The sequence below is a fragment of the Neovison vison genome, chromosome 13, assembly GCF_020171115.1.
Source record: "Neovison vison isolate M4711 chromosome 13, ASM_NN_V1, whole genome shotgun sequence".
In the NCBI taxonomy this organism is placed as follows: domain Eukaryota; kingdom Metazoa; phylum Chordata; class Mammalia; order Carnivora; family Mustelidae; genus Neogale; species Neogale vison.
Window position 1 is genome coordinate 76,135,306 of NC_058103.1, and position 24,204 is coordinate 76,159,509.

The 24,204-nt window shown below is 44.9% G+C and overlaps 1 protein-coding gene across 1 annotated transcript in view; it reads left to right on the top strand.

Moving 5' to 3' along the window:
* Positions 1-24,204, top strand: part of MYO5C (myosin VC) — a 94,195-nt gene that overhangs the window by 59,376 nt on the left and 10,615 nt on the right. Inside the window, exons 26-38 of the mRNA XM_044229601.1 lie at positions 1,339-1,432; positions 1,741-1,804; positions 1,890-1,970; positions 3,041-3,221; positions 4,824-4,917; positions 5,373-5,436; positions 6,473-6,641; positions 10,224-10,311; positions 13,113-13,211; positions 14,659-14,813; positions 16,266-16,355; positions 19,685-19,835; positions 20,683-20,965. Of these exons, the coding sequence (XP_044085536.1) occupies positions 1,339-1,432; positions 1,741-1,804; positions 1,890-1,970; positions 3,041-3,221; positions 4,824-4,917; positions 5,373-5,436; positions 6,473-6,641; positions 10,224-10,311; positions 13,113-13,211; positions 14,659-14,813; positions 16,266-16,355; positions 19,685-19,835; positions 20,683-20,965 (1,613 nt within the window). The remainder of the gene's footprint in view (positions 1-1,338; positions 1,433-1,740; positions 1,805-1,889; positions 1,971-3,040; positions 3,222-4,823; positions 4,918-5,372; positions 5,437-6,472; positions 6,642-10,223; positions 10,312-13,112; positions 13,212-14,658; positions 14,814-16,265; positions 16,356-19,684; positions 19,836-20,682; positions 20,966-24,204) is intronic.

The window sequence follows — 24,204 nt, forward strand, 5'->3', positions numbered from 1 at the left end:
ATACCCAAGTGTCCCTGTGTTCTTCAGTGCCAAATATCTCAGTGTGAGTTTGGAAAGCTTTTAAGCTTCCACTAAATAAGTGAAATGCGTGTTGGTAGAATGTTGTTAAGATTATGCAAATGTTTGCTGTAATGGTCGTGGAATAGCCACGCATGGCTTAAAAGAAAATGTAGGAATCCCATCTAGGTCACCTCTTGACAAGAGAGCTGTCCACATCCTCTGGGTCCCAGTTTCCTGTCGTTGAGAAGGAAGAGTTTGGACTGTGGGATCAGGGAAGACCACGTATTGCTCTGACTGCTTCACTCTTAGGAGCCACATGAGGCTCGCATCAATCCCTGGGAGTTGTGTCCTCTGCCTAGTCTGTATCTTGGGACATCATAGGGCTGCCCTTGAGTGACACCCCACTATTTGTCACTCACTTCCTCTTTGGTAGGAAACATGGCCCAAACCCTCTGATGTGGTATATTAAGATTCATCTTATTTTCACAGAAAATAAACATCATCAGTCTGGAAGTAAGCACATCTATGACTTGGAACATTTGCCAAAACCTTACCAAGAGCAGGGCTTTTGGACTGGACGGTCCTGGGGCCCCATAAGCTTCCCTGTCTGGCCCTGAGCATGCCATTTCCCCTCTATCACCCCAGTTTTCTCATCTGTAAATTATTACTCCATCACCGAGGGGCCTATTATAAGGAAGAGGTCATGTATGTGAAATGATTGGTAAATGTCAGTTGGATCTTTCTTCTCACCCTCTGAGGAAACTGGGGCTATGGCCCTTAAACACTTAGACAAACTGAGAAAATATCAAGGCAGGGTTATTTCCCGCTGCTTATCTCCCAGAGCTACAATCCCTCACACCTGTGACCCTCACTCAGTCTGGCCTCGCACCGTAATAAAGACAGAACATAGCCTCTTCCCCACAACCTGTGCTCCTCCTCGGCCAACTCCCAGCCTCCCGGGTATCCTTGGCTCTGCCCCAAGAGTTCATCGTACCAGTGAAAGAGAATTTAGTCCCTTAGGTTTTACTCCTCTTGGGTCCCCTTCCTCCCCAGGCCAGCCCAGCCCAACCTTGAAGTAAGAAGCTATTTTTCCGTTTATGTAGTAAGAAAACCAATTCTATTGCTACAACTGACTACATCTGGGAATAAGTAGCCACATTTTGAGCAGTGAAACATACTTCAAGGCCACAATGTGTGGACAGTGATGATTTAACAAGATGCTAGCTGGGTGAGGCTGTCTTGGGTAGAAAAACGATACCGTATTTGTATTCTCTTTGTCTGGCATAAGCCATAATATCTACTTCTTCTTTACCCGGTACGGTCACTGCCGTGATACAGACAATCTCTGAGTTTGAAAAGGAGATAGAGCTACTTCAGACACAGAAGATAGATGTGGAAAAACACGTGCAATCACAGAAACGGGAAATGAGAGGTAAGAAAAATAAGAGTCACTGAGCCTACGGGCGCAGACCCAGTTTACCACGGGCATCACCACTAAGGAAATGTATCCTCTGGTATGATGAGCCCAGTTGGTTTGCTGGTTGGTTGGACAAGTGGCAGGTTGAATAGCTGGTTGATGTCATAGCTGGTCGGTTGGTTAGTTGATTGGTTGAACAGCTGCTAAGTTGCTGATGGTATGGTTAGCTGTGTGAAATCTAGAAAAGTGGGACCAAAAAAGGGAATGGGAGAAGAGAATCATGCAGAAATGTCATTTATACCAGCTCTGCCTTTTCCTCTCAGAAAAGATGTCCGAGATCACCAAACAACTTCTTGAAAGTTACGACATTGAAGATGTTAGAAGCAGGTAATCATTTTTGCGTTACCAAACCTTTAGAATCATTTTGCACATGAGTGAGATGATTGCTTTTCTTACTCCCCTTATTTTCCAGGCTCTCGTTGGAAGATTTGGAACATTTAAATGAGGATGGAGAACTTTGGTTTGCTTATGAAGGACTAAAGAAAGCAACACAGTAAGAAACTCCCCCGGAGTTCTTTTTGATTTTTAGAGATAATAGATATTAGAAAGTCAAAAGTTTACCTTCCATAGATTTGACACAAAGGAAATTTGGAGTGGAGTAGTGGAATGATCTAATAATCACTGGAAATATTTCAAGAATTAAGTAATGAGCTTAATAATAAAAAACAATCTTTTTATAGGATAAACTCCTGAGTCGTAAAACCTGTAATCTGTACAGGGAAAACAGATGATATCAAATAAGGTAGCCAGTGTTGCCATAGAGATATAATTATGTTTAAATTTAAGAAGTTTGCTGTAATCTTTTATTTGCAAACTTTATCTTTTATTTATTTATTATTTTTTGATAGACAAAGATCACAAGTAGACAGAGAGGCAAGAGAGATGGGGTGGGGGGAAGCACACTCCCCGCTGAGCAGGGAGCCCAATGTGGGGCTCAATCCCAGGACACTGAGATCATGTCCTGAGCTGAAGGCAGAGGCTTTAACTCACTGAACCACCCAGGTGTCCTGCAAACTTTATCTTTTAAAGCAATTTCAGGTCCATGGCAAAATTTAGCAGAAAGTATAGAGATTTCTCAGAGATTTCCCTCCCCTCCCCCACAACACCAGTGTTGGTAACCCCCACCAGAGTGGTACGTTTGTTAAACTTGATGAACTTACATTGATCCGTCATTATCACCCTGAGTCAGTAGTTTACATCAGGGTTCACTGTTGGTGCTGTACATTCTGAGTCTGACACATGCATACTTAATGAATATTTACTATAGTTGCATACCAAACATATTCTTAAACTTATAACATGTAATTTTAATAATGTCTAAAATTTTTTTACCGTTAACTGCATATTAATGCCACATAATGCTTCCTAACTGGCTAGAAGGATTTTATAATTCTCCATACCAAATTCTGTAACCTGTCACTATGTGTGTACACATAAACTTTGTGTCCTTAACATAGCGCTCACTGTGAATTTTCCTAACTACTGCACACGTCCATGCTCACGGTCAGCAGCCCAGCAGAACAAGGACCATGTGGTTCACTTCTTGCCCCCCTCCTCCAACAGCGTGTTGGAGAGCCATTTCCAGTCCCAGAAGGACTCCTATGAAAAGGAGATCGAAGCTTTGAACTTCAAAGTGGTGCATCTAAGTCAAGAGATCAACCACCTGCAGAAATTATTTAGAGAAGAGACTGACATCAATGAAAGTATCCGTCATGAAGTCACCAGGCTAACATCGGAGAACATGGTACAGGCCCCGGGGGTGGCCATTACTCTAGAGATGTCATTTAACAGTGGGATAAAATTCAGTTTCTTGGCAGTAAACAATGGATCAGAATTATGTTTTCTAGAAATGAAATAGCTGGGTCCAAAGATACAACTATCAAGTTACCCTGGGTTGGAGAGCACTTTGATTTGAGAGTGGGTTTATTTACCAGGGGATGGGTCCCAATTCTGTGGTGTACACCTGTATTTTGTAAATCTGTGTGTTTTAAGTCTAGCCCTAACCTCTTGGAAAGTGACAAAAAACGCTAAGGTAAAGGGATGACTCTGGAGTGGGGCATGTGTTCAGGTCTGTCCCTCTGCTTGTGCTTCTCATCTCATTTTCTCAAGGACTTCTCTCTTCCGTGACACCTGTTCCCCCCCGCCACACCACCCCAGTGTTTGTCCATCCATGCCTCAGTGTTGGAGAAATCCTGGAGGAATCTCCTGACTCAAAGAATATCCCTTTCTTAACCCCACATCATCTGTAGCCACCACCCCATTTCTCTGTGGGGAGATGGCCAGGCTTCTCAGTGGTCACCTAATGGATTTTTGCACTCACCTCCCAACTCCCCCACAGCCACGCTGTTCTGTCCTAAGCCCCGACCACTGACCAAGTCTGCCTGCACACGGCTGAGCCCAAAGTGTTCCTTTTCACCCCCATCTTATCTCTCAGCAACATTAGGTGATGTTAATCAGTCCATCTTCCTCCTTGCTCTTTGTTCTGCCACCTTCCAGAATACCATGCTTTCCTAAGAACCCACCTCTTAGGCTACCCCGTCTCAGCTTTCTTACCATTTCCTTCTCTTCTGCCTAACCTGAGAGTATTAGGACATCTCCGGGCTGTGTCACCAGTGAGATGTGGCTCTAGGCACAGCAGATGTGTGCAGCAGTGGTTAAGGGCCTTCATGTCTTTGTTTATTCTTTGGATGAACCTTTACTGAGGAACCTTGCAGAACAGGCATCCAAATGCACAAACCAGTATTCTTCACATGTATTTCAGAGGCACACGTGTTTTCATACACTTGGATGACAGAAAAGCTATTTACCTGACAGAGGGTGGATGTGAGTGACATTTATAGAAATACACAGACAGGCAAGGACAGAGGATCATGAAACATACTAGATCATTCCAGACCTCCACTAACAGAGCGGCACCCCACCTAGAATTCACAGGGTGCAGGCGGACCTCTTTGAGATGATTTTTGTGTTCCTAGATGAGGATATGACCTTTCTGGGCCGGGGCTGAAGAGACTGGCTCACCACAGCAGAGCCCCCACACAGCCTCCCAGACAGTGTACTTCCTTCTGCCCCGGGAGAGCTCGGTGATATCATGGGTATAGCTGTGTGAGAGCCACTCCCTCCAGACACGCTGGTGTTGCTTGTGACTCTCTAGATCTTGAGGTAAAAAATTGTAATGCCAAACCAGGCTAATGCTTTGGCTGGCCCTCCTACACAGCCGAACCCGACACATGCTCCCTGGGGTTAGACACCTACATAGTCTAGTTTGCTTCTGAGAAGCTCTGAGATTTTGAAGCTCACAGACAAAAGCATTTCATATTCAAATATTTCTAATTCTTCTCTAAAGATGATCCCAGACTTTAAACAGCAGATTTCAGAACTGGAGAAACAGAAGCATGATCTGGAAATCCGCCTGAATGAACAAACGGAAAGCATGAAAGGTAACTGAAACTGTCACAAAACTGCTTTTAGAAAATGGATTCCTGTGTCCAGGAAAGGACAGAGAAGTCATTGTACCCCAGCATCTCAGACTCTGGTTCTCCAGGGGCCCAGCCAGGTGACATAAATGTGAGAAGTGGGCTGAGTGGAGGAGACTGTAAGGGGCAAGACATTTAGAGGTGCGGTGGCTTCCAAGCTCCGTTGATTGTTGCCAAGTGGCAATACTGGCCTCAGTGTTGCTTGATATCCCTATCTTTAAAGAAAAGCCAGAAAGCCAGATTTTTATGTGGAATATCACAATTTTGGAATAATGGCTTTGAAAATTTTTAAACATTGTTCAGACCAAACAAAACCTAATCTCAAGCAGGAAACAGCTTAGGACTGTTTCAAAGCAAGACCCAATGTAAATCAAAATGTGATGTGGACCCCAAAGTAAAGACAGTTCTTCCCACTACAGGCAGACTGGAAGAATTGTCTAATCAGTTGAACCGCAATCGAGAAGAAGAAGGAACACAAAGGAAGTAAGTGTTAACATGTATACTCTTGGAGCTCATGCTCATGCAGTGCTTTCTTTTCTGAAATTGTGGGAGAAACCAAGATATGTTATAAAGCCAAAAAAGCAAGGTGCTAATTAAGATAGATGATCTATTACCATTCAGATGTGAAGGAAAGAAACACATACGTATACACCACACATACACACACACACACAAACACACTTGGGAGAACATACAGGAATCAAGACATTGCTTTTTCCAGGGAGGGTAACCGGATGGCTGGTGCCCAGTGGTGGGGACATAATTTTCACCTTTTATGCCCTTAGAACATGTATCGTCTGTTCAAAACACTGCTGAAATAAGATTGTGTGGGAGAGAACAGATTTTCTCAGAGCAGGGTCAGGCTTGAAATCCATGTGACAGAGAGTCTTTGCGGATAATCCCCCCAGATGTGCAAATTGACCCGCAGAGGGCCTGGTGCTGAGGCGGAGCCTAGGGGGGGGGGGAGGCCGTAGGGGGGGGATGTTTTGCCGCCAGCAGGCTGACACACTTACCTTTCAGAGCCCTATGTCCTAGGGAGCATTTTAGTCATGTGACTTTATTGGTAGGATGGTGGTGAAATGAGGGTCCCAAATAGTAGGAAAGTGGCGAGACAGTCTTAGATCTCTACTTCTCTTCTCCCTGGGTTTTTGAGAGTCTGGCCCCCAGGCCATTCAGATAGGACCTAATCAGTGGACTTTTGGTCATAAGGGTGTGAGTGAATGTGGGTGTCCTGGGGCAGCCATCAGCATCCTTTGGCAGAGTGGAGGCAGGAATCTCTTATCAAGTTAAGGAGACTGGGGCAACCGTGGGCAGCTCCACACCCAGCCAGCCCTGATCTTCACCCCTACCCCCACCCCCACCCCCACCTCAAAGACTTTCCTATTTAGGTACTACTCACTTTACACATCAATTGGCCCAAATATTTTTCTGTGTTTGGAAATAATCAGTGTTTGCTATGACAAGTGACTTCTCCATGACTGTCAAACTGATACCAAAATTTCCTTTATCTTTTTCTCAGGACCCTAGAGGCCCAAAATGAAATACACACCAAAGAGAAAGAGAAGCTGATCAGTAAGATACAAGAAATGCAGGAGGCCAGCGAGCACTTGAAGAAACGATTTGAAACTGAGAGTGAAGTCAGGAGTACCTTCCGGCAGGAAGCGTCTCGTCTAACTATGGAAAACAGAGTGAGAATTCTCCCAGTTTGTTGATAAAGGACTGTGTGCAGATGTCACTGAAAGTGGGGGGACATGCCACCTAAAGCACATGAACAACTGCAGACCAAAAGCCGCTTCCGTCAGAGCACTCTGTGTCCTCACCTCAGCACACGGGTGGTCTCCGAGTTGTGGGCTTCTGCTGGGGAGCCTTGGGGACTTTCATGGGCCACACCAGGAAAGTGTCCAATAGAGTAAAGGGACAACAAGAGGAGATATGAGCGCTGTCCCAGGGATGGCACCCATCTGAGATGATGATGTTCTGGTCTACAGCAAGCTTTTCCCCATTAAAGGGCCACGCTTGCTTTGGGGGTATGCCCTTCCTACAGTTTTTCAAGTCAAAATGTTCTTCTATGAAATGATCAAGATGGTAGATGGCAAACGTTTTAAATTGTTCAAATCTTCATCAAATTATAAATGCCCTGGTCAAAATGAAATTAGGCAACTCTAAGTCAGTCCCCAGCAATTCTCTGGAGATGTGATTGGTGTGTGAAACCCACAGGACTGGGAAGCACCGTAGTGGCAGATGGGGCACTTTCTTAGGAGGCAGACATGCTCAGGCCCCTTCCTGGCCTGGCAGCCTCCAAGACGGTGACCGGGGAAGGGCTCATCAGGTAGTGGTCAGCAGCCTGGACAGGCCCACAGGCCCCACACCCTGTTTTCAGCCCCCCACCCATTTCTTATCTCACAGGAAAACCACAATAGGGTAAAACCCTATTTTGCAGGATCAGGATTTAACTTTGATGAGTAATTATATCCAAAGGAATCCACAGAGCTTACCATTCAACAGAAAGTAACAAATTCCAGTCCGGGCACCTAGACGATATCCGTCTTTTTCTGAGGGGGATACAACTTTCTCAGAGAGTAGCCTCCTCGGGTCATGGCAGATAAGCAACTGGCTGCTGAGCTTTTGGGAGAGGTGGTCCTGCCTTCCGTGCTGGAGCCCGTGTCCCTGGGGCCTGAGCCGGAGCCTGTAGTCAGGGAGACGGCAGATGGGGGGTCGTGGGTATTGCGCATCTTGCCCCACGTGACTGTCCACTCCCTCCCTGTGGGCGTGCAGCTCAGTCCCTGAGCTGGGTGGGGTTTGTAGGAGTTTGTTTCTGATGCTCCAGCATCAGAGGGGGCAGTGAAGCCCACTCAGCGCCCCTCCTCAGGAGCCCTCGGTGTGCCCGGCTCTGTTCCCAGGCAGTGCCGGGCCACGGTGCCAGAGCCAGGGAACACTCACAGCTGCACATTCCCTCCAACCGCGTACGCTGGAGCCAGTGAGTAACCTCGGTGTTGTATTCATATACAACAAAAGAATGTAATTTCTATATAAAGGGGTGGATTTTGCCCACAAAGGAACTTCATCATACTAGCTTCCTAGAGCAGCCATAACAGATTAGCACAAAATGGCTGGCTTAAAACGCCAAAAATTTGTTCTCACAGTTGTGAAGGGCAGAAGTCCCATTCAAGGTGAAACGGGGCCACGCTCCTCCAAAATCTCTAGGGCAGAATCCCGCCTTGTGTCTTCCCGCTGCAGGTGGCTCCCGGCATTCCTGGGTTTGGGGCAGCATAACTCCGAACTCTGCCTGAGCCTTCATGCAGCTGTATCCCTCTGTGTCCTTTTCTATTAGAAGGGGAATCTCACTGGCTTTAGGACCCACCCTAATCTAGATGACCTCATCTTGATCCTTAGTGTAATTGCGACTGTAAAGACTTTGTTTCTAAATAAGGTTATGTTCTGGGGTTCTAAGTAGACATGAATTTTTTGAGGAGACACGATTTGGCCCAAGGCACGATTTTTGAGTCAAAGAAAAATCCTTCTTTAAAAAAGGGGAAAAAAAAACTTTTAGTGATCATCTCACTATTTATCAAAGAAATGAAAAATTAAAACTAGATGTTATTGTTGCCCCTCAAGTAATAGAGATCTTATGGTGCTGCTGAAAATGCCTTGCAGGGGGCACCCTCACACGTGATTTCCGGGAATAGAAATTGGCATCAACTTTCTCAGGGGTGATTTGGAAACAAGTATCACGAACCTGGGGAATCACATTCTTTTTGACTCAGTCATACAATTTCTAATATCTTACTATCCTAAGTAATTAGGTATGTGAGTAAAGATTTTTGTTCAGAGTGTTCATCATAATGTTATTAATTATAGCAAAAGGATATATATCCAACAAGAGTGGATAGAACAAATTGTTGTATATCCTATGAATTAGGTGTTAAAATGACAGATGGCATATATGGCCAATGACATGGGAAAGTGTCTTCAATATAATGAGAGAAAAATACAGAGTTTAAAACTTTATATGCAGTATGACCCCAATTTCATAAAATTTGTATGTGCCATATTAGGACAAAAGAAAGGAATGAAATAAAACATGAACAGTGGTTTCCTCCTGGTTCTCATCGACTAGTGACTGTTATTATTAGAATTATCTTAGGATGGACAGGAGAGAGGTAACTGTACCCACACCCCCACTTGTAAAGCCAAAAAATGTTCCTAACATGTTTAGCCAGAGACCCAGAACCGTAGGAGGGGAGAGGAGGTCACAGCGTAGAAACAACATTTTTCCTTGGTGCCAAGACTACGCAGGGGCCCCTCGGCTGTAGTGACTGCGTGCCAGCCACTGCTGGATCTCAAGCCTGAATCCTTTCCGAGCCAAAACCCCCAGAATTCAGGAAGAACCTAACACACTCTGTCCTTTCTAAGAAATATCTGTAGGCATCCAGGACTCTGCTGATTCCTGAGCCAAATTCTGCATGAGCAAGGGCACCCCCTTATCAGGAAGGAAACGCAAAGCCAAGACCCAAATCTCTACAATTTTTCTGCCTCCAGTTTCTGATATCCAGAGAACCTGTTTTCACACATTTGTATTTTTCAATTCTTTATTATGGGCATTACTTCATTAAGGGAAAAGTAGATTGAGATAAATATGCCTTATCTATACACTGGGATGTTATTCAGTCACAAAAAGGAATGAAGGGCTGATACATACTTGAAACTGATGAAACTGGGGCACCTGGGTGGCTCAGGGGGTTAAACCTCTGTCTTCAGCTCAGGTCATGATCTCAGGGTACTGGGATCGAGTCCCGCATCGGGCTCTCTGCTCAGCCAGGAGCCTGCTTCCCTCTCTCTCTCTGCCTGCCTCTCTGCCTACTTGTGATCTCTGTCAAATAAATAAATAAAATCTTAAAAAGAAAGAAAGAAAGAAAGAAACTGATGAAACTTGAACACATTTGCTAAGTGAAAGAAGCCAGACACAAAAGGCCACACATTTTATGATTCCACTTATGTTTAGTGTCCAGAAGAGGCAAATAATACAGAGTCAGAAAGTAGATCAGTGATTGCCAAGGACTGGAAGGGACTAGGGGAACAAGTTACACGTTTCTTTCTGGTGTGACAAAAATGTTCCAGAATTAGATGATGGTGATGGTTGTCTAGCTGACTTTAGAAAACAACCAGATGTGTCCTTCAAAGTGAATTGGGTGGTATGTTAATGAAGCTGTTCCAAAACACAGATTAAAATGCTTCTAAGCGAATGTCTTTGTTTCTTTTGATTTCTGTAGGATCTTGAAGAAGAGTTAGACATGAAGGACAGAGTGATTAAAAAGCTACAAGATCAAGTCAAGACTCTAACCAAGACGATTGAAAAGGGTAGGAAAAATAACATTCCCTTTCCTGCCTTTTGAACTCTCAGATAAGGTCAACAAGCACTGTTTGTTTCCTGAAGTGGTCCAGAGTCTTTGAGAGCTAAAGGAATGATTCTCAAATGGGGCAGTTTGTGAGGGAGCAGTTTCGGGCTCAGTGATGGGCCAATGGAAAGATCCTTTGGGTCAGAGGATAGCTCATCAGCTATAATTGCAGATAACTGCAGATGCACTCATGGAATTGTAAGGGACATCCCATAATGAACACTTCTAATCTCACCTGCTATTAACTCTTCCCCAGTAAAAATGAAACTGTGAACAAGTTTCCAGTATAACTGCTTTGAAATTCTCTTCCTCTCCCAGTTATATAGGATCAATACCTCTATTTCTGTTACAAGAAAGAAGTAGAGAATTGAGAAGCTAGACAGGAGTCCCGAACATTGACCGAACTTCTCACTTTGAATGCCCTCACGACCTTCCGTCTGCTTCTGAGTCACTGAACTTTTCTGACTTCTCTCTTCTGCTCTCTTGATCCTGCTTCCATATTGCTTCCTCTTCCTCCCAACCTGGATAGCGAAGGCTGTATCTCTGTCTGTTATTTTTTCTCTATTCATTTCTTTGAAGACCTCCTTCACTGTTATTTACCCCACTCTCACCTCAGTCTCAAAATACCCACCACCAACATGAGGATCTTTCTCCTTCAATCATTAATGATAAATGTCAGTCTAACCCATGAGGGCAGGGACCATGTCTGCCCTTCCCAAGTCCCTGTTGTTGGAAAGAACGAATAAACTACCACCTCAACACAAGGATTTCCAAAATCCACCTCCCACTCCTCACTTCTGTTCCTGAGTCCCGGCCCCTCTTTGCCTCCAAGACTACTTCCTTTGCCTTTCTACTACCTCCTCCAATTCCATGGGGCTAAAGTGGAGTACATTAGCTTCCCTTCCTGTATTAGTTATCTATTGTCATACAACAAACTTATCCCCAAATTTAGGAACTTTAAACAACACACACATAGCAACGCAGAGTTTCTGAGAGTCAAGATTGCAGGAGCAACTTAGCTCTAGGGCTCTGGCTCTGAGGGCCATCAAGTCGTCAGCAGGGGTCTAGTCACCTGAGGGCCTAATGGGCTGTAGCATCTGCTTCTAGGCTCGGCCACTTGACGCTTGGTAGGAAGCCAACATCTTCTGAACGCTCCATCGGTGCCATTTGCTTCCAGAGTCCCTGCAAGGAACATGCCCAGATACAAGTCAGCACACTCAAGAATACCCAGAGTATAATGGGCTTATCGGATAGTTCTGCATCCTTTCTTATTCTTCCAGGTCCAGATGCAGGGTACCAATCAGATGCCATTCTTAACATAAACAGTATTGCTTAGTAAGACTGTTGACATTCTACCTTGATTAGTATCCAAGGAAACAGGGCTAGTATATTAGCAGGAGAAAGTCTCATACAATAATAAGAAAGTTCTGGTAGCTTGTTACCGGGGCACCACCTTGTTTTCCACCCACCAGATCCTTCTCATTCTTCTTGACCTAACTACTGTGCTGCCTCCTTCATTTGTTCCATCCCCTTCTGTAAGAGTTCTTATAGCCCCTGCATTTCCTACAGCTACTAAAACAAGTCAGCATAAGACTAGAAGCTTAACACAACACAAATTTATCATCTTAAGGTTTTAGAGGTTAGAAGTCCAAAATGGTTTTCAGAGAGTTACAATCAATATGTCATCAGGGCTATGTTTCTTCTTGAGGCTTTAGGGGAGAAGATTTTCCCTTGCCTTTTCAGCTTTTGGAGGCCACCCACATTTCTTGGCTCATGGGTCCCTTCCTCCATCTTCAAATTCAACAGCATAGCATCTTCAGACTCTTTCTGACTCTCTAACCTCTGTTTCTGTCATCACATCTCCTCTCAGAATGGACATGAATCTTTGGTGACCAGAGGGCAGACTCTGGCACACACAAAGATGTCAACACTCCAAAGCCCAGGACCTGTGACTGTGTTACTTACAAGGCAAAAGGGGGTTTTGCCAATGTGATCAAATTAAGGATCTTGAAATGGGGAGATTACCCTGGGTTATCTAGGGGACCCAGTACAATCACAAGAGACCTTATAAGAGGGTGGCAGGAATGCCAGAGTGAAAGAAGGTGATATGACAATGGAAGCAGAGAAAGAGGACGTGGTGACAGAAGCAGAGGCCAGAGTGTTACGGCCATAAGCTGGGGGGTATAGACAGCCTCCAGAAACTGAAAAAGGTACAAAACGGATTCTCCCCCAGAGCTTCCAGAACTCAGCTCTGCTGACACTTTGATTTCAGTCCTATAGGAGAGGTCCACTTTCAGTCTTCTGGGGGAATCTGTGGTATTTTAAATCACTAACTTTGTGGTAACTTGTTACAGCACATAGAAAACCAATACAGATCCCCTTGGGATCATGCAGTTCGGTACTTTGCTCACCAGCTGTTCCATGAATCTTGTTTTCTCTGTGGCTGATGCCACAGTCAGAGAGAAGCAATATTTTGGTTGGCTTTCTTATCTGCATGGTGCTGGATTCATGCTGGCTCTCATGAGGCTCTCTTCAAGGATAACTCCAGCTTCCCAGCAGCAGCAATACTCATGGATAGACTCTCAGACATGACTCACTACCAGAGGAGCTCTTCAGGATTAGTCAAGTTTCATTTATCTGAAAGCCACCCGTATTCGTGTGCCAGCCAGTCAGAATGGGGTGGAGAGAGACAGAGTAGGCTATACATAAAGCCAGTAGAAGTTGTTTCTGTGAATTTAACTGATTGTTTACCTCTGCCTATAGGCAATGATGGCCACTTGTCCTCAGGACCCAGGGAGTACCTTGGAATGCTGGAGTACAAGACGGAAGATGAGGACAAGCTCATCCAAAACCTCATTCTTGGTAGTGAGACCTGGAACTCTGAATGTCCACTCCTTCACTCATTGCTCCCATCCTGGGTGGGGGCCGCTGCTTCTCCTAGCCCAGGGTTTTTCAACCTCCACACTGGCAACCAGGTCGTTGTGGGGGGCTGTGCACTATAGGATATTAAATAGCATCCTTGATTCCTACCCTCTGGAAACCAGTAACAACTCCTAGTCATGACAATGAAACCATCTCCAGACATTGCCAAGCATCCCAAGGGAGCCAGAATTGCCCTCAGTTAAGAAGTGCTGAACCTGGGTGGTTCAGTGGGTTCAGCCTCTGCCTTTGGCTCAGGTCATGATCTCAGGGTCCTGGGATCGAGTCCCGCATCGGGCTCTCTGCTTGGCAGGGAGCCTGCTTTCCCCACCCCACCCCCGCCTGCCTCTCTGCCTACTTGTGATCTCTCCCTGTCAAAAAAAAAAAAAAAAAGAAGAAGAAGAAGAAGAAGAAGAAGTGCTGCCCTTACCCCTTCCAAAGTCTAATCATAGTATCCAAATAGAAGACACAGCCTCTCATTTTTGTGTCTTAGTACAGGAGCTATGGTGGAAGTAATGTGGCTCCCTGTTTCTTTTGATTTCCACTGAGAATTTTATTTGCAGGCAATGTGATACAGGCTTCCCAGCCCACCTCTGTTACAGGAATATGCCAGCATACATACTCAAGGGCTGGTGGTCTTAGAACCAATCTTAATAGACTGTCTTCACCATAAAAATCACGTGGTTTTCCAGTGGGAGGGAGAAAAGCTGACTTTCTTTCTATCAGCTGATCTCAAGATCTTAAAGTAGAAAACTGATGTGTAGCCTAACTTCCTCTTCTAAGTGACATTCCCATCCCCGCATAGAGCACATGAGCCCCAGGATCCTTTCCTTTCTACCCTCACAGGTGCACAGCTATAGGGCCTCTTGGTTCCCTGTCTTAATGCAGCCATGGGAAGGTTCTTGTTTGCTTACCTGAGTTCATTCTATAAAGTTTCTCTCTTCCCTTTACCCCCCCCCTCCCCCTGCCATTCTCTTCTGCTCAAGGCCAGCAAGGCCTTCTCTGCAGGATTATTGTGTGTCTATTTTCCCGATTCAAGGGGTGCATGTGGTCACTGAGATCATATCCCACCCTCCTCATTAGAAGCTGGAGTCGGGGGCACGGACGTGGGTCTCCTCCCTTATATTGGAGGTCTGAAGTCTAGGGTCTCCAGGCCAGGGAGAAGCACAAATTATGTCTGAATTTCAGCCTTTTAAAAAAGAGAAAGTACTTGGCAAATGAGAAGTAAGAGGAACAGGTGGTACCTGTATATTTTTGCCAGACTGAATTCCTCATGCATTCAGGCGCTGTATCCAATACAGAAAAGCAAACAAGGCCTGGGCTGTATGGGGAGAGCTGATGGGGAGAGCTGACTATCAGCCATAGTCCTCATCAGCTCTGTCTGTTCCAGACTTGAAGCCCCGTGGCGTGGTGGTGAACATGATCCCAGGGCTGCCGGCTCACATCCTGTTCATGTGTGTGCGCTACGCGGACTCTCGGAATGATGCCGGCATGGTCAAGTCCCTCATGAACAGCACCATCAATGGCATCAAGCAGGTGGTTAAGGTAGGAAATGCCTTTGACATTAGCCCTTGGTATTTTGGTTACTTTAAGAATATCTTAAGGATTCATCCTTGGGCCGTCCTTCACCTCTCGTCTTTGGTGAGCCACGGGTTTCCTCAGACAAGTCCAAGGCCCACCCAAGGAAAGAAGCCAAGCTGTCTGGAAAAGACAAGCTCGGTCAGGGATCCCCAAGGCTAAACATTAGCACATAGACCTGAAGGCCTTACCTCCAAGGCTACAACCTGGTAATCACCAGCCCCATCACCACTACCTGCTCAGGAGGTGAGATTCCCCTGCTGTGAGGATTCATCATTCAGCAGGAGTTAGGAGTAGAGAATTAACACTTGTCTGTTGTTGAGTGCTTCCTGGTCGCTATATTCACGAGAGCCACCAGAGGGCTCTTGGAAGGGGCACCCATGGGTTTTAGGGCACATGTGCATTTCTCGGCTATAGGCACACAGTATTTGCCTCATTTTGCGGCTCTGGAATATTTAAATATTTAGAAACTAAAAGATGCAAGCATGAAGAGTATAAATCCTTTCCCACCAGCATCTCCTGTCTCCGTTTCCCCAGTGACTCCCTGGCCTCTGCCTTTGTGAGTGGCCAGGACCTGCCCACATACCCCACAGTCTCTATGCCTTTCCATCCACCCCCGCCCCGACTGCCGAGGTGCTCACACTAGCAAGCCCCCCCACTTCCGGCAGTCTGGCTTCTGCTCCTGTCACTCCACAGAAAGATCACCAATGATTCCTCTTGCTAAATCCAATGGTTTTCCCTTCTTTTTTTATCCTCCTCTTGTGGATGGAACCACTAGGCCCATCTGAAACACTCCTACTTTGTCCTTCAAATCCCGGGACTTCCCCAGTTTTCCGCTTACCGCTGACCACGGTACCTCTTAACCTTCTCTGTGCCTCTTCCCGCTGCCCCACAAGCAGAGCTACTCTCTCCAGCAGAGTCCTCAATTCTGAGCTCTTGTCCCTCTAGCCCTTTCCTTCAAGGACAGCATTCTCCCCGCTTGTGGGAGACTTTCTCAGCTGCCCTCTTTTCACCAGCATCCTTGCATCCTGAGCGTCTGGAGTCTAGTCTAGGACCACTGTGCAGGAGCTCAGCACCCATTTAATTATGTCTTGCATATGTGATGTTACGAACAACGTTCTTCCCAGTCAGAACGTGAGCTCTGGAAAGCGAGGATCCAGACTTAACTTTACCAGGAAGTTTCATCATCAGAAATACTTTGCAAACCAGAACCTGCTAAATAAACATAAGAGCTTATCATTATAGTATAAATTGAGTAAAGTCTTTGGTGAATAAAAGAAGAATTCATTCTGATCAAAAGCCATGAATTGACCAAATTGGTAAGATTCATGTGATCTTGGCTCAAAGGCACCAAGAGTCACCAGATCCAACTTTGTCTTTTTTGGTTTGTTTGTTTGTTTGTTTGTTTTTGTTTTTAAGGAACATGTAAATGATTTTGAGATGCTGTCTTTTTGGCTTTCCAATACGTGTCATTTCCTCAACTGCCTGAAGCAGTACAGTGGAGAAGAGGTAGGGACACTTGTCTGTTCTGTGTTCTGTGCAGACTGCTGGTCTCTAACTTCCTCATGAGCAAGAGCTCACCACAGCAATTGGGGACCTCCCCAGCTCCAGGGGTAGCCTCTGCTCCAGATGGCTTCCCAGTCTCCTTCTCAGCCAGGAGGCCAACTTCACATCACTGGTCAGACAGAAGTCACAGTCAGAAGACTTAGCAAGAGGCCTGGACCTTGGGCATGATACTAGGTCTCAGTTTTCCTTGAGTTTTAAATCAATGAGGTCAGGGCCCCTGGGTAGTTCAGTCAGATAAGCTTTGGGCTTAGGTCACCATCCCTCAGTCCTGGAATGAGCCCTGTTCAGGAGGGAGTCTGCTTCTCCCTCTCCTCTGCCCCTCCCCCTTCTCTCAAATAAATAAAATCTTAAAAATAATAATAATTAATAAAAGCATCATCATAATAATAAAGTAAGATGATTTTTAAGTTTGTTTCTGGTTGTGACATTCTGAAGTTTTCAGTATCATGACTCTAAAATCTAATCTTTAGACTAACATGACTGTTTCTTTGGAGCTCTTTTCTCTGCAGGATTCTGATCATTCCTCCACAATCTGTATGTACATTCTTTGCCATTCCAGCTCTGCTCCCAACAGAAAGGAATTCTCCACCTTCAAGTGCTCACAGACTAAAATGTCACTGACCTAAAATAATAAGGTAGTTCTCAGGGTTTTCATGCTCTCTCAAATGTTTGTACCATTAATGGTCCCACCAGCTGTATATGAAGTTTCCAGTGTCATCCCTTCACCAACACTTGATATTGACAGGCATTTTAATTATTTACCAATCTTATTGGTATAAAATAATACTTTGTTGACTTAATTTGCAATTACTTGATCACTAGTGAGGCAAGGACTCACTCCATGGAGGGGCACCTGGGTAGCTCAGTCTGTTGAGTGTCTGACTCTTGGTTTCCACTCAGGTCATGATCTCAGAGTTAAGAGATGAAGCCCACGTAGGGTTCCATGCTCAACGGGGAGTCTGTTGGAGATTTTCTTTCTCTCTCCTGCCCTTTTCCCTACTCTCATGTTCTCTAAAATAAGTAAAATAAATATTTTAATAAAATAAATCTTTTCTTAAAAAAAAAAAAAAAAGAGGGGCGCCTGGGTGGCTCAGTGGGTTAAAGCCTCGGCCTTTGGCTTGGGTCATGATCCCGGGGTCCTGGGATCGAGCCCTGTGTCGGGCTCTCTGCTCAACAGGAAGCCTGCTTCCTCCTCTCTCTCTCTCTCTGTCTGCCTCTCTGCCTAATTGTGAGCTCTGTCAAATAAGTAAATAAAATCTTAAAAAAAAAAGGAGTCACTCCATGTGCTCATTGGTCATTTGGGGTTTTGTTCAAATTGTCTACTGACATCAGTCTCAATTTTCTTTAGAGACAATTTTTTTTCTGACTGATTTGTAGGAGATCTTTACATATCATGAGTAAACCATGGTTTGTCTTATAATTTTTTTATGGAGTCCATTATACACAATTTCTGAATTTTGGTATGCCAATCCTATTCTTTTTTTTTTAAAGATTTTATTTATTTATTTGACAGAGAGAAATCACAAGTAGATGGAGAGGCAGGCAGAGAGAGAGAGAGAGGAGGAAGCAGGCTCCTTGCTGAGCAGAGAGCCCGATGCGGGACTCGATCCCAGGACCCTGAGATCATGACCTGAGCCGAAGGCAGCGGCCCAACCCACTGAGCCACCCAGGCGCCCGCCAATCCTATTCTTTTATGATATGTGTTTTAGTGTCTTCAGGAAATTCTTCCCTGCCTGAGACCATGAACTTCTCTTACTTTCTTCTGAACTTCTATAATTCAAATTTAGAGCTCACAGTTATGCTTTTATCTATCCAGAACTGGTGTGATTATTTATCCCATGATGTGTGAGATAATTACCTCATACCTTCTTCTGGGTGGATAATTGTCCCAATGAAGGAAAAGTAAAATAAAATATAAAAGTAACTCTACTAGTACTATAGAACAAGAAGAAAAGTAAGTGAAGATAATCCAATCTCTGACTAAAATGAATAACAAAAGGAGCTGGGGGCACAGCCCAGTCCATTTAAGACAAACTGGCATGTGTGAGACATTAATGGAAGAGGATATTATTTGACACCATTTATCTTTGACCCTTTCTTTGCCCCCTCCGCCATGTATACAGCATTCTTTTCCCTGTTTGAATGTTTTTTTTTTAATTGCCATATTTTTATTTCTATTTCAATGGTTCTTTTTCACCTCTGCCTCTTATCATTATATCCTCTTCTCAATGCTTTCTTTTTCTTTTACCTCTTTGAACATGTTGGATATATCATATTAATCTGGTTGGGCTGTTATCACAAAATACCACAGACTAAAAGGCTTTTAAACCACAGAAATGTACTTTCTCACAGTTCTAGGGGCCCAAAGTCTGACCCGCAACCAGCCTACCAGCATGGCTAGTTCCTGCTGAGAGCTCTGTTCTGGCGTGTGGATGGCTTCTTCTCACTGCTGCGCCCTCCCACAGCCTCTCCTTGGGGCACGAGGTGTGGAAGAAGACGGACTGAGCTTCCTAGTGTCTCTTCTTCTTCTTCTTCTTTTTTTTTTTTTAAAGATTTTATTTATTTATGACAAAGACAGTGAGAGAGGGAACACAAGCACAGGGGAGCTGGAGAGGGAGAAGTAGGCTCCCTGCTGAGCAGGGACCCCCCCCCCATATGGATCCTGGAACCCTGGGATCATGACCCTAGCCTAGGCAGATGCTTAACTGACTGAGCCACCCAGGTGTCCCCTAGTGTCTCTTCTTAAAGGGACACTAACCCTATCAGATTAGGGCCTCATACTAAGGACCTCATTTGATCTGAATAACCTGGTTACAGGCTCCATCTTCAAATACAGCCACACTGGAGGAGAGGGCTCCGACATCATAAATATTTAGTCCATAACACACATTTTAAAATATTTCAGGTTGATCTGTGCTCTATAATAATTAAGTCATGAATCTCTTGTATTGCATCTCCTGGCCTCTTACAGGTGTGTGTTTCCTTTGTGGCTTTGCCGTCTTTTTTGATGAGCTTCCATGGGATTTGTTCTGCACTGTATGGTATAGGTGCAGGGCAGGGGGTAGGGGGTTGCCTATTTGTAGGGTGAGGAGGCAATATGGCGACAGTTATAGAGAATAAGCGGCACCACAGACATGCAGAGCTCATTTCATACAATCAGACACTGGGTTTTAAAGTATAGATGCTCATTGGAATGTCCCTAATAGAGGTAGTGATTTAATTTCCTACATGTCTGTATCATTCTAATATTTATATGCTCACATTACTTTCAGGAATTCATGAAGCTTAATAGTCCACATCAGAATAAGAATTGCTTGAACAATTTTGACCTCTCAGAATACAGACAGATTCTTAGTGATGTGGCAATACGAATCTACCATCAGTTCATTGTTGTAATGGAAAACAACATTCAACCAATAATAGGTAAGAAAAGAATTGGTGACCAAAAAATATTTATGGTCGCCCTGAGACCTTAAAAAAAGAAATCCAGGGGTGCCTGGGTGGCTCACTTGTTAAGCCTCTGCCTTTGGCTCAGGTCATGATCCCAGGGTCCTGGGACCGAGCCCTGTGTTGGGCTCTCCACTCAGCAGGGAGCCTGCTTCTCCCTCTCTGGCTCTCCCTTGCTTGTGTTCCTTCTTTCACTATCTCTCTCTGTAATATATAAATAAAATCTTTTTAAAAAATAAAATAATGAAATAAATCCAGTATAAGCTATGCAATGACAAAGAATATAATTTTAAACCCAGAAAAATTTAATTATGTAAATGTTTACTTTTTAATTCTTTTTAATTGCTTGAAATGATGACCTATATAAAAGTACATAGTTCTTAGTTTCCTGCCTGTAATGGTGATTCACCCTGAAGGATAAGACTAGGGAGACCTGCTACTACTTATGTAGCTAATCCTAGGTCATCACTAAGCATTTTTGAAATCCTAAAGTTCCACTCAAATTCTTGTATACTTTGTTCAGTTTTCTGAAATTTAAATACTCTGGCTTTAAATGGTTCCAGACCACCAGTTATCATGTTAACCTGCTCCCTCTCCTGTGAAGTTGAAAGAAGAAGGACTCCAAGCTGTTGTAAAGAGCCATGCACCTCCTCCCTGTGGGGCTCTCCAGTCCTTGATCTTCTCGCTTCCCCTATCACAGCTGTGTCCACTGCTAACTCCTGCAGAAAACGTGCCACCTCCTGGAACAGACCCAGGAGAGCCATGGAAAACGTTCTCTGGTCGTGCCCACTGTGTGAGCAAGACATGCTTGTGTTCTCTCTAGTGCAGGGCATGCTGGAATACGAGAGCCTGCAGGGCATTTCCGGCCTGAAGCCCACCGGCTTCCGGAAGCGGTCCTCCAGCATAGATGACACGGACGCCTACACGATGACCTCCGTCCTGCAGCAGCTGAGCTACTTCTACAGCACCATGTGCCAGAATGGCCTGGACCCTGAGCTGGTGAGGCAGGCCGTGAAGCAGCTCTTCTTCTTTATCGGGGCCGTCACCCTGAACAGCCTCTTCCTGCGCAAAGACATGTGCTCCTGCAGAAAAGGGATGCAGATCAGGTAAAACCCATAAGCCTCCACGTGCACTGAGAGGCAGCTGGGAAGAATGCCCTTTGTTAGGGTCCGTAATCAAAGGAGCGAGACTGATAACAAAGCGAAGGTCAAGCAAAGCTTTATTTCGCACCAAGCATGGAGAATCAAACCAACCGGTTGGGGACAAACCAACGGGTCAGGGCTGTCTCTTACAAAGAGGCGACCCCTCCCAGCCTCACAGACTAACTTTTATAGAGGTGGCTGAGCCTGGCTATACACAAGTGGCCAATGAGATTGCAACACACAAAAAAAACTGCACAGTCATGCTACATCAGCAACACACAGAGTAAACTGCACAGTCATATTAGGTCACACACAGGTGGCCAATTGAATTTCAATTTACCCTAGTAGATACATGCGTGCCCCACTGATTGGATGTCTCCACCTGGCCTGACCCACCCTTGTATCTGGGCTTTGCCAGTAAGTTCCTCTGGGAGGTGCAGGGTCAATCTAAGTTCACTGCATAAACACAAAATGGCTCCCTCTGGCTAAGTAGGCCCTTACACCCTTAATGTCTGCTGCCCCTCCGAGTGAGCTGTGCTGCTGGGGTAGGGGTGTGCAAGAGGACTCTTAGAAACTTGAGGAGGTCTGTGGTCTGGTGGTAGCCCCAAACCCCGGTCATCACTCTGCACCAAGCTAGCTTGGCACTCAGGCCCAGGGCCTTCCTTTGGTGGTTAAAGACTAGTAACTAGTAACTGTGTTTTAAATCCTGGCCCTAGGTGCTTGTCAGACACTCAACTGGCATTTACTGACTGCCACCTCTGTGACTCGCACTGTTGGCAGCTGAGGACACGGGAAATGAAGGAAAGAGCAGCTAGATCCCTGCCCTCCAGACCCTCAAAATAGTCAAATAACCATTCAAGGCAATTATGGTGAAGTCACAAACAAGGATGCAGAGAAGAGAGATTGTGGTGGATAGACAAGTGAGGCCCAAGAGCTATGCACTGAGTGATCCGACAGGGAGAAGAACATTCCAGGCAGGGGAAATGAGGCAGGCAAAGGCACAGAGGGAGAGCTGAATGAGGAGCCTCCCTCTGGCTCTAGGAGGAAGCTCTGTCTAGATTCAGCAGGGGTTTGTTTGGGGAGCAGCAGGACCAATGTCCTGAGGACATGGTGAGACACAGTTTTGAGGTGTGTCAACTTTTCCTGATCTCTTAGTTGAGGAAACACAAACCCTGAGCTCTTGTTAGAGTTAGCACTATCAAGTGACTAGAAATAGGGTATATAGTTAAGATTTCTATGATTTGCACAGGGATTTGATACATGTATGTGGCATGAGAAGCTGAGATCGTGTTGACGACAGTGATGTCAGGGTAGGGAGCAAAGGAAGCATCTTGAGCCAAGAAGTAAACAAGGCATCTATTAAACCATGTTAGCATTAATGAAACTTGAACTTGGACATTCCCACAAACCAGGCTGGCAGATTCCCATGACACCAGGTTGTGGTTTTCAGATAAGAAAGAGGATTCTGAAGGGCTTTGTGGATCTTCTTCTCTTCCTTGGGAAAGGAAAATGTTCTATTTTTTTTCCCAAGCTCCAGGCAGAAGCCCTGTGGGCCTCTGAGGTAAGATTCAACCCTATTTAGAGGAAACCCATAAACCTAAACGTGGCATTAGAGCCCTGGCTAAGCAATTCTCTTTCCTTCTGTGGGTTCTCCGTGAGTGAGGACAGTCATAAGCAAGATGGATGCGCCTCGATCCCGTGACAGCTGCTCAGAGGAGAGGCCACATCTGTCCCCATAGGTGCTCAGTGCTTTCTTGGTTCACCAGTTGACAGTGGCCATCTGAGAAGTAATTCCCTTATGGTGCGGTGCTCTGAGGAGCACATGCATTTCACAGAGGCTCGTTTATTCAGGTATTTATTAAGCTCCTGCCATGAGCAAGGCCCATGAGGATTTGAGGCGGCTTTACAATGAAAACACACAAGCCACAAAATAATAAAGCCTGAATACAAGTAGAAGATCAAGAACAAAGGGGGAAAACCATAAACATTGGACAGAGTTGCCTGAAAACTATTTCTGGGCTTCCTGGCTGATGGGACAAAAAGCCAAACATGGTCAGCTCTCTGGTCTCATGAGTATGGTAAGCCAGGTGTTCCCCGGGAAGAGGTAAATACTTTCCCAATTATTTTTTTGTTCCTAGTCATGAGTTATAAAAAATAAGGTTTCACATGGAACTTTATCCCACAGTCTCTGCAGTAGCATTTTCGCAGCGAGTTGCGCTGTGGCTGCTTTGTCCAGCGATCTTTGGTGAAAGCCTTCACAGGGCACGTGCAGACAGACAGTTCTGTCCGGGACCAGAGTACTGTGCCCAAGGACAGGCATGGCTTGCTGGACTAAGGGACCTGGGGAAGAACGGAAAAGGCATTGGTTTGGATCTGAAAGCACAGGCAAAATTTCAGCAGACCCAGGCTTAGAGGAATGAGCACAAGCTTCATGACAGAAAACTGCTGGTAGGGTATTAATAGCTCCCTTCGAATGGAGGGCCAGGTTGGTTACATCGAGAAAGTGGAACGCGGGCCTGAGCAACGCACGTGTCGGTCCCTCAGTGGTCGCAGCCACCACAGGCTTTTTGGCTTTTTTTTTCCCAGAAGGCTTTAAACTCTGAATTCAAATTCTTCAATAGCCATAGGAGTATTCAGGTTATATATCTCATCTTCGATGAGCTTCTTTAAGGAATCAGTGCCCTTCATCTAAGTTGTTGAGTTTATGTGCATGGAGCTACAAATAATATTTCCATATTATTTTACTTTCTGCAGAATTTGGAGTGATATCCCCCCACTTCCATTCCTGAATTGGTGATCTGTGTCTTCTCTTTTTATCTTGATCTGTCTTGCCAGGGGTTGTTTATTAATTTTACTGATCCTTTCAAATAACCAGCTTTGGCTTTCATTGATTTTTCTCTTTTTTAGAAAATTTAATTGATTTCTGTTATTGTCTTTATTATATCATTCCTTCTGCTTGCTTTGGATGTATTTTGCTCTTTTTTTCTTGTTTCTTAAGGTAGAAGCATTGGTTATTGACTTCAAGACCTCTCTTTTCTAACATAAGCATTTAATGCCAAAAATTTCTCTTTAAGCACTAACTTTATCCCACAAATTCCGAGACATTGTTTTTCTTTCTTTTTTTTAATTGAAAATAGTTTCTAGTTTTCTTGGAGTCTTACTCTTTGACCTGTGGACTACTTAGAAGTATGTTGTTCAGGGGC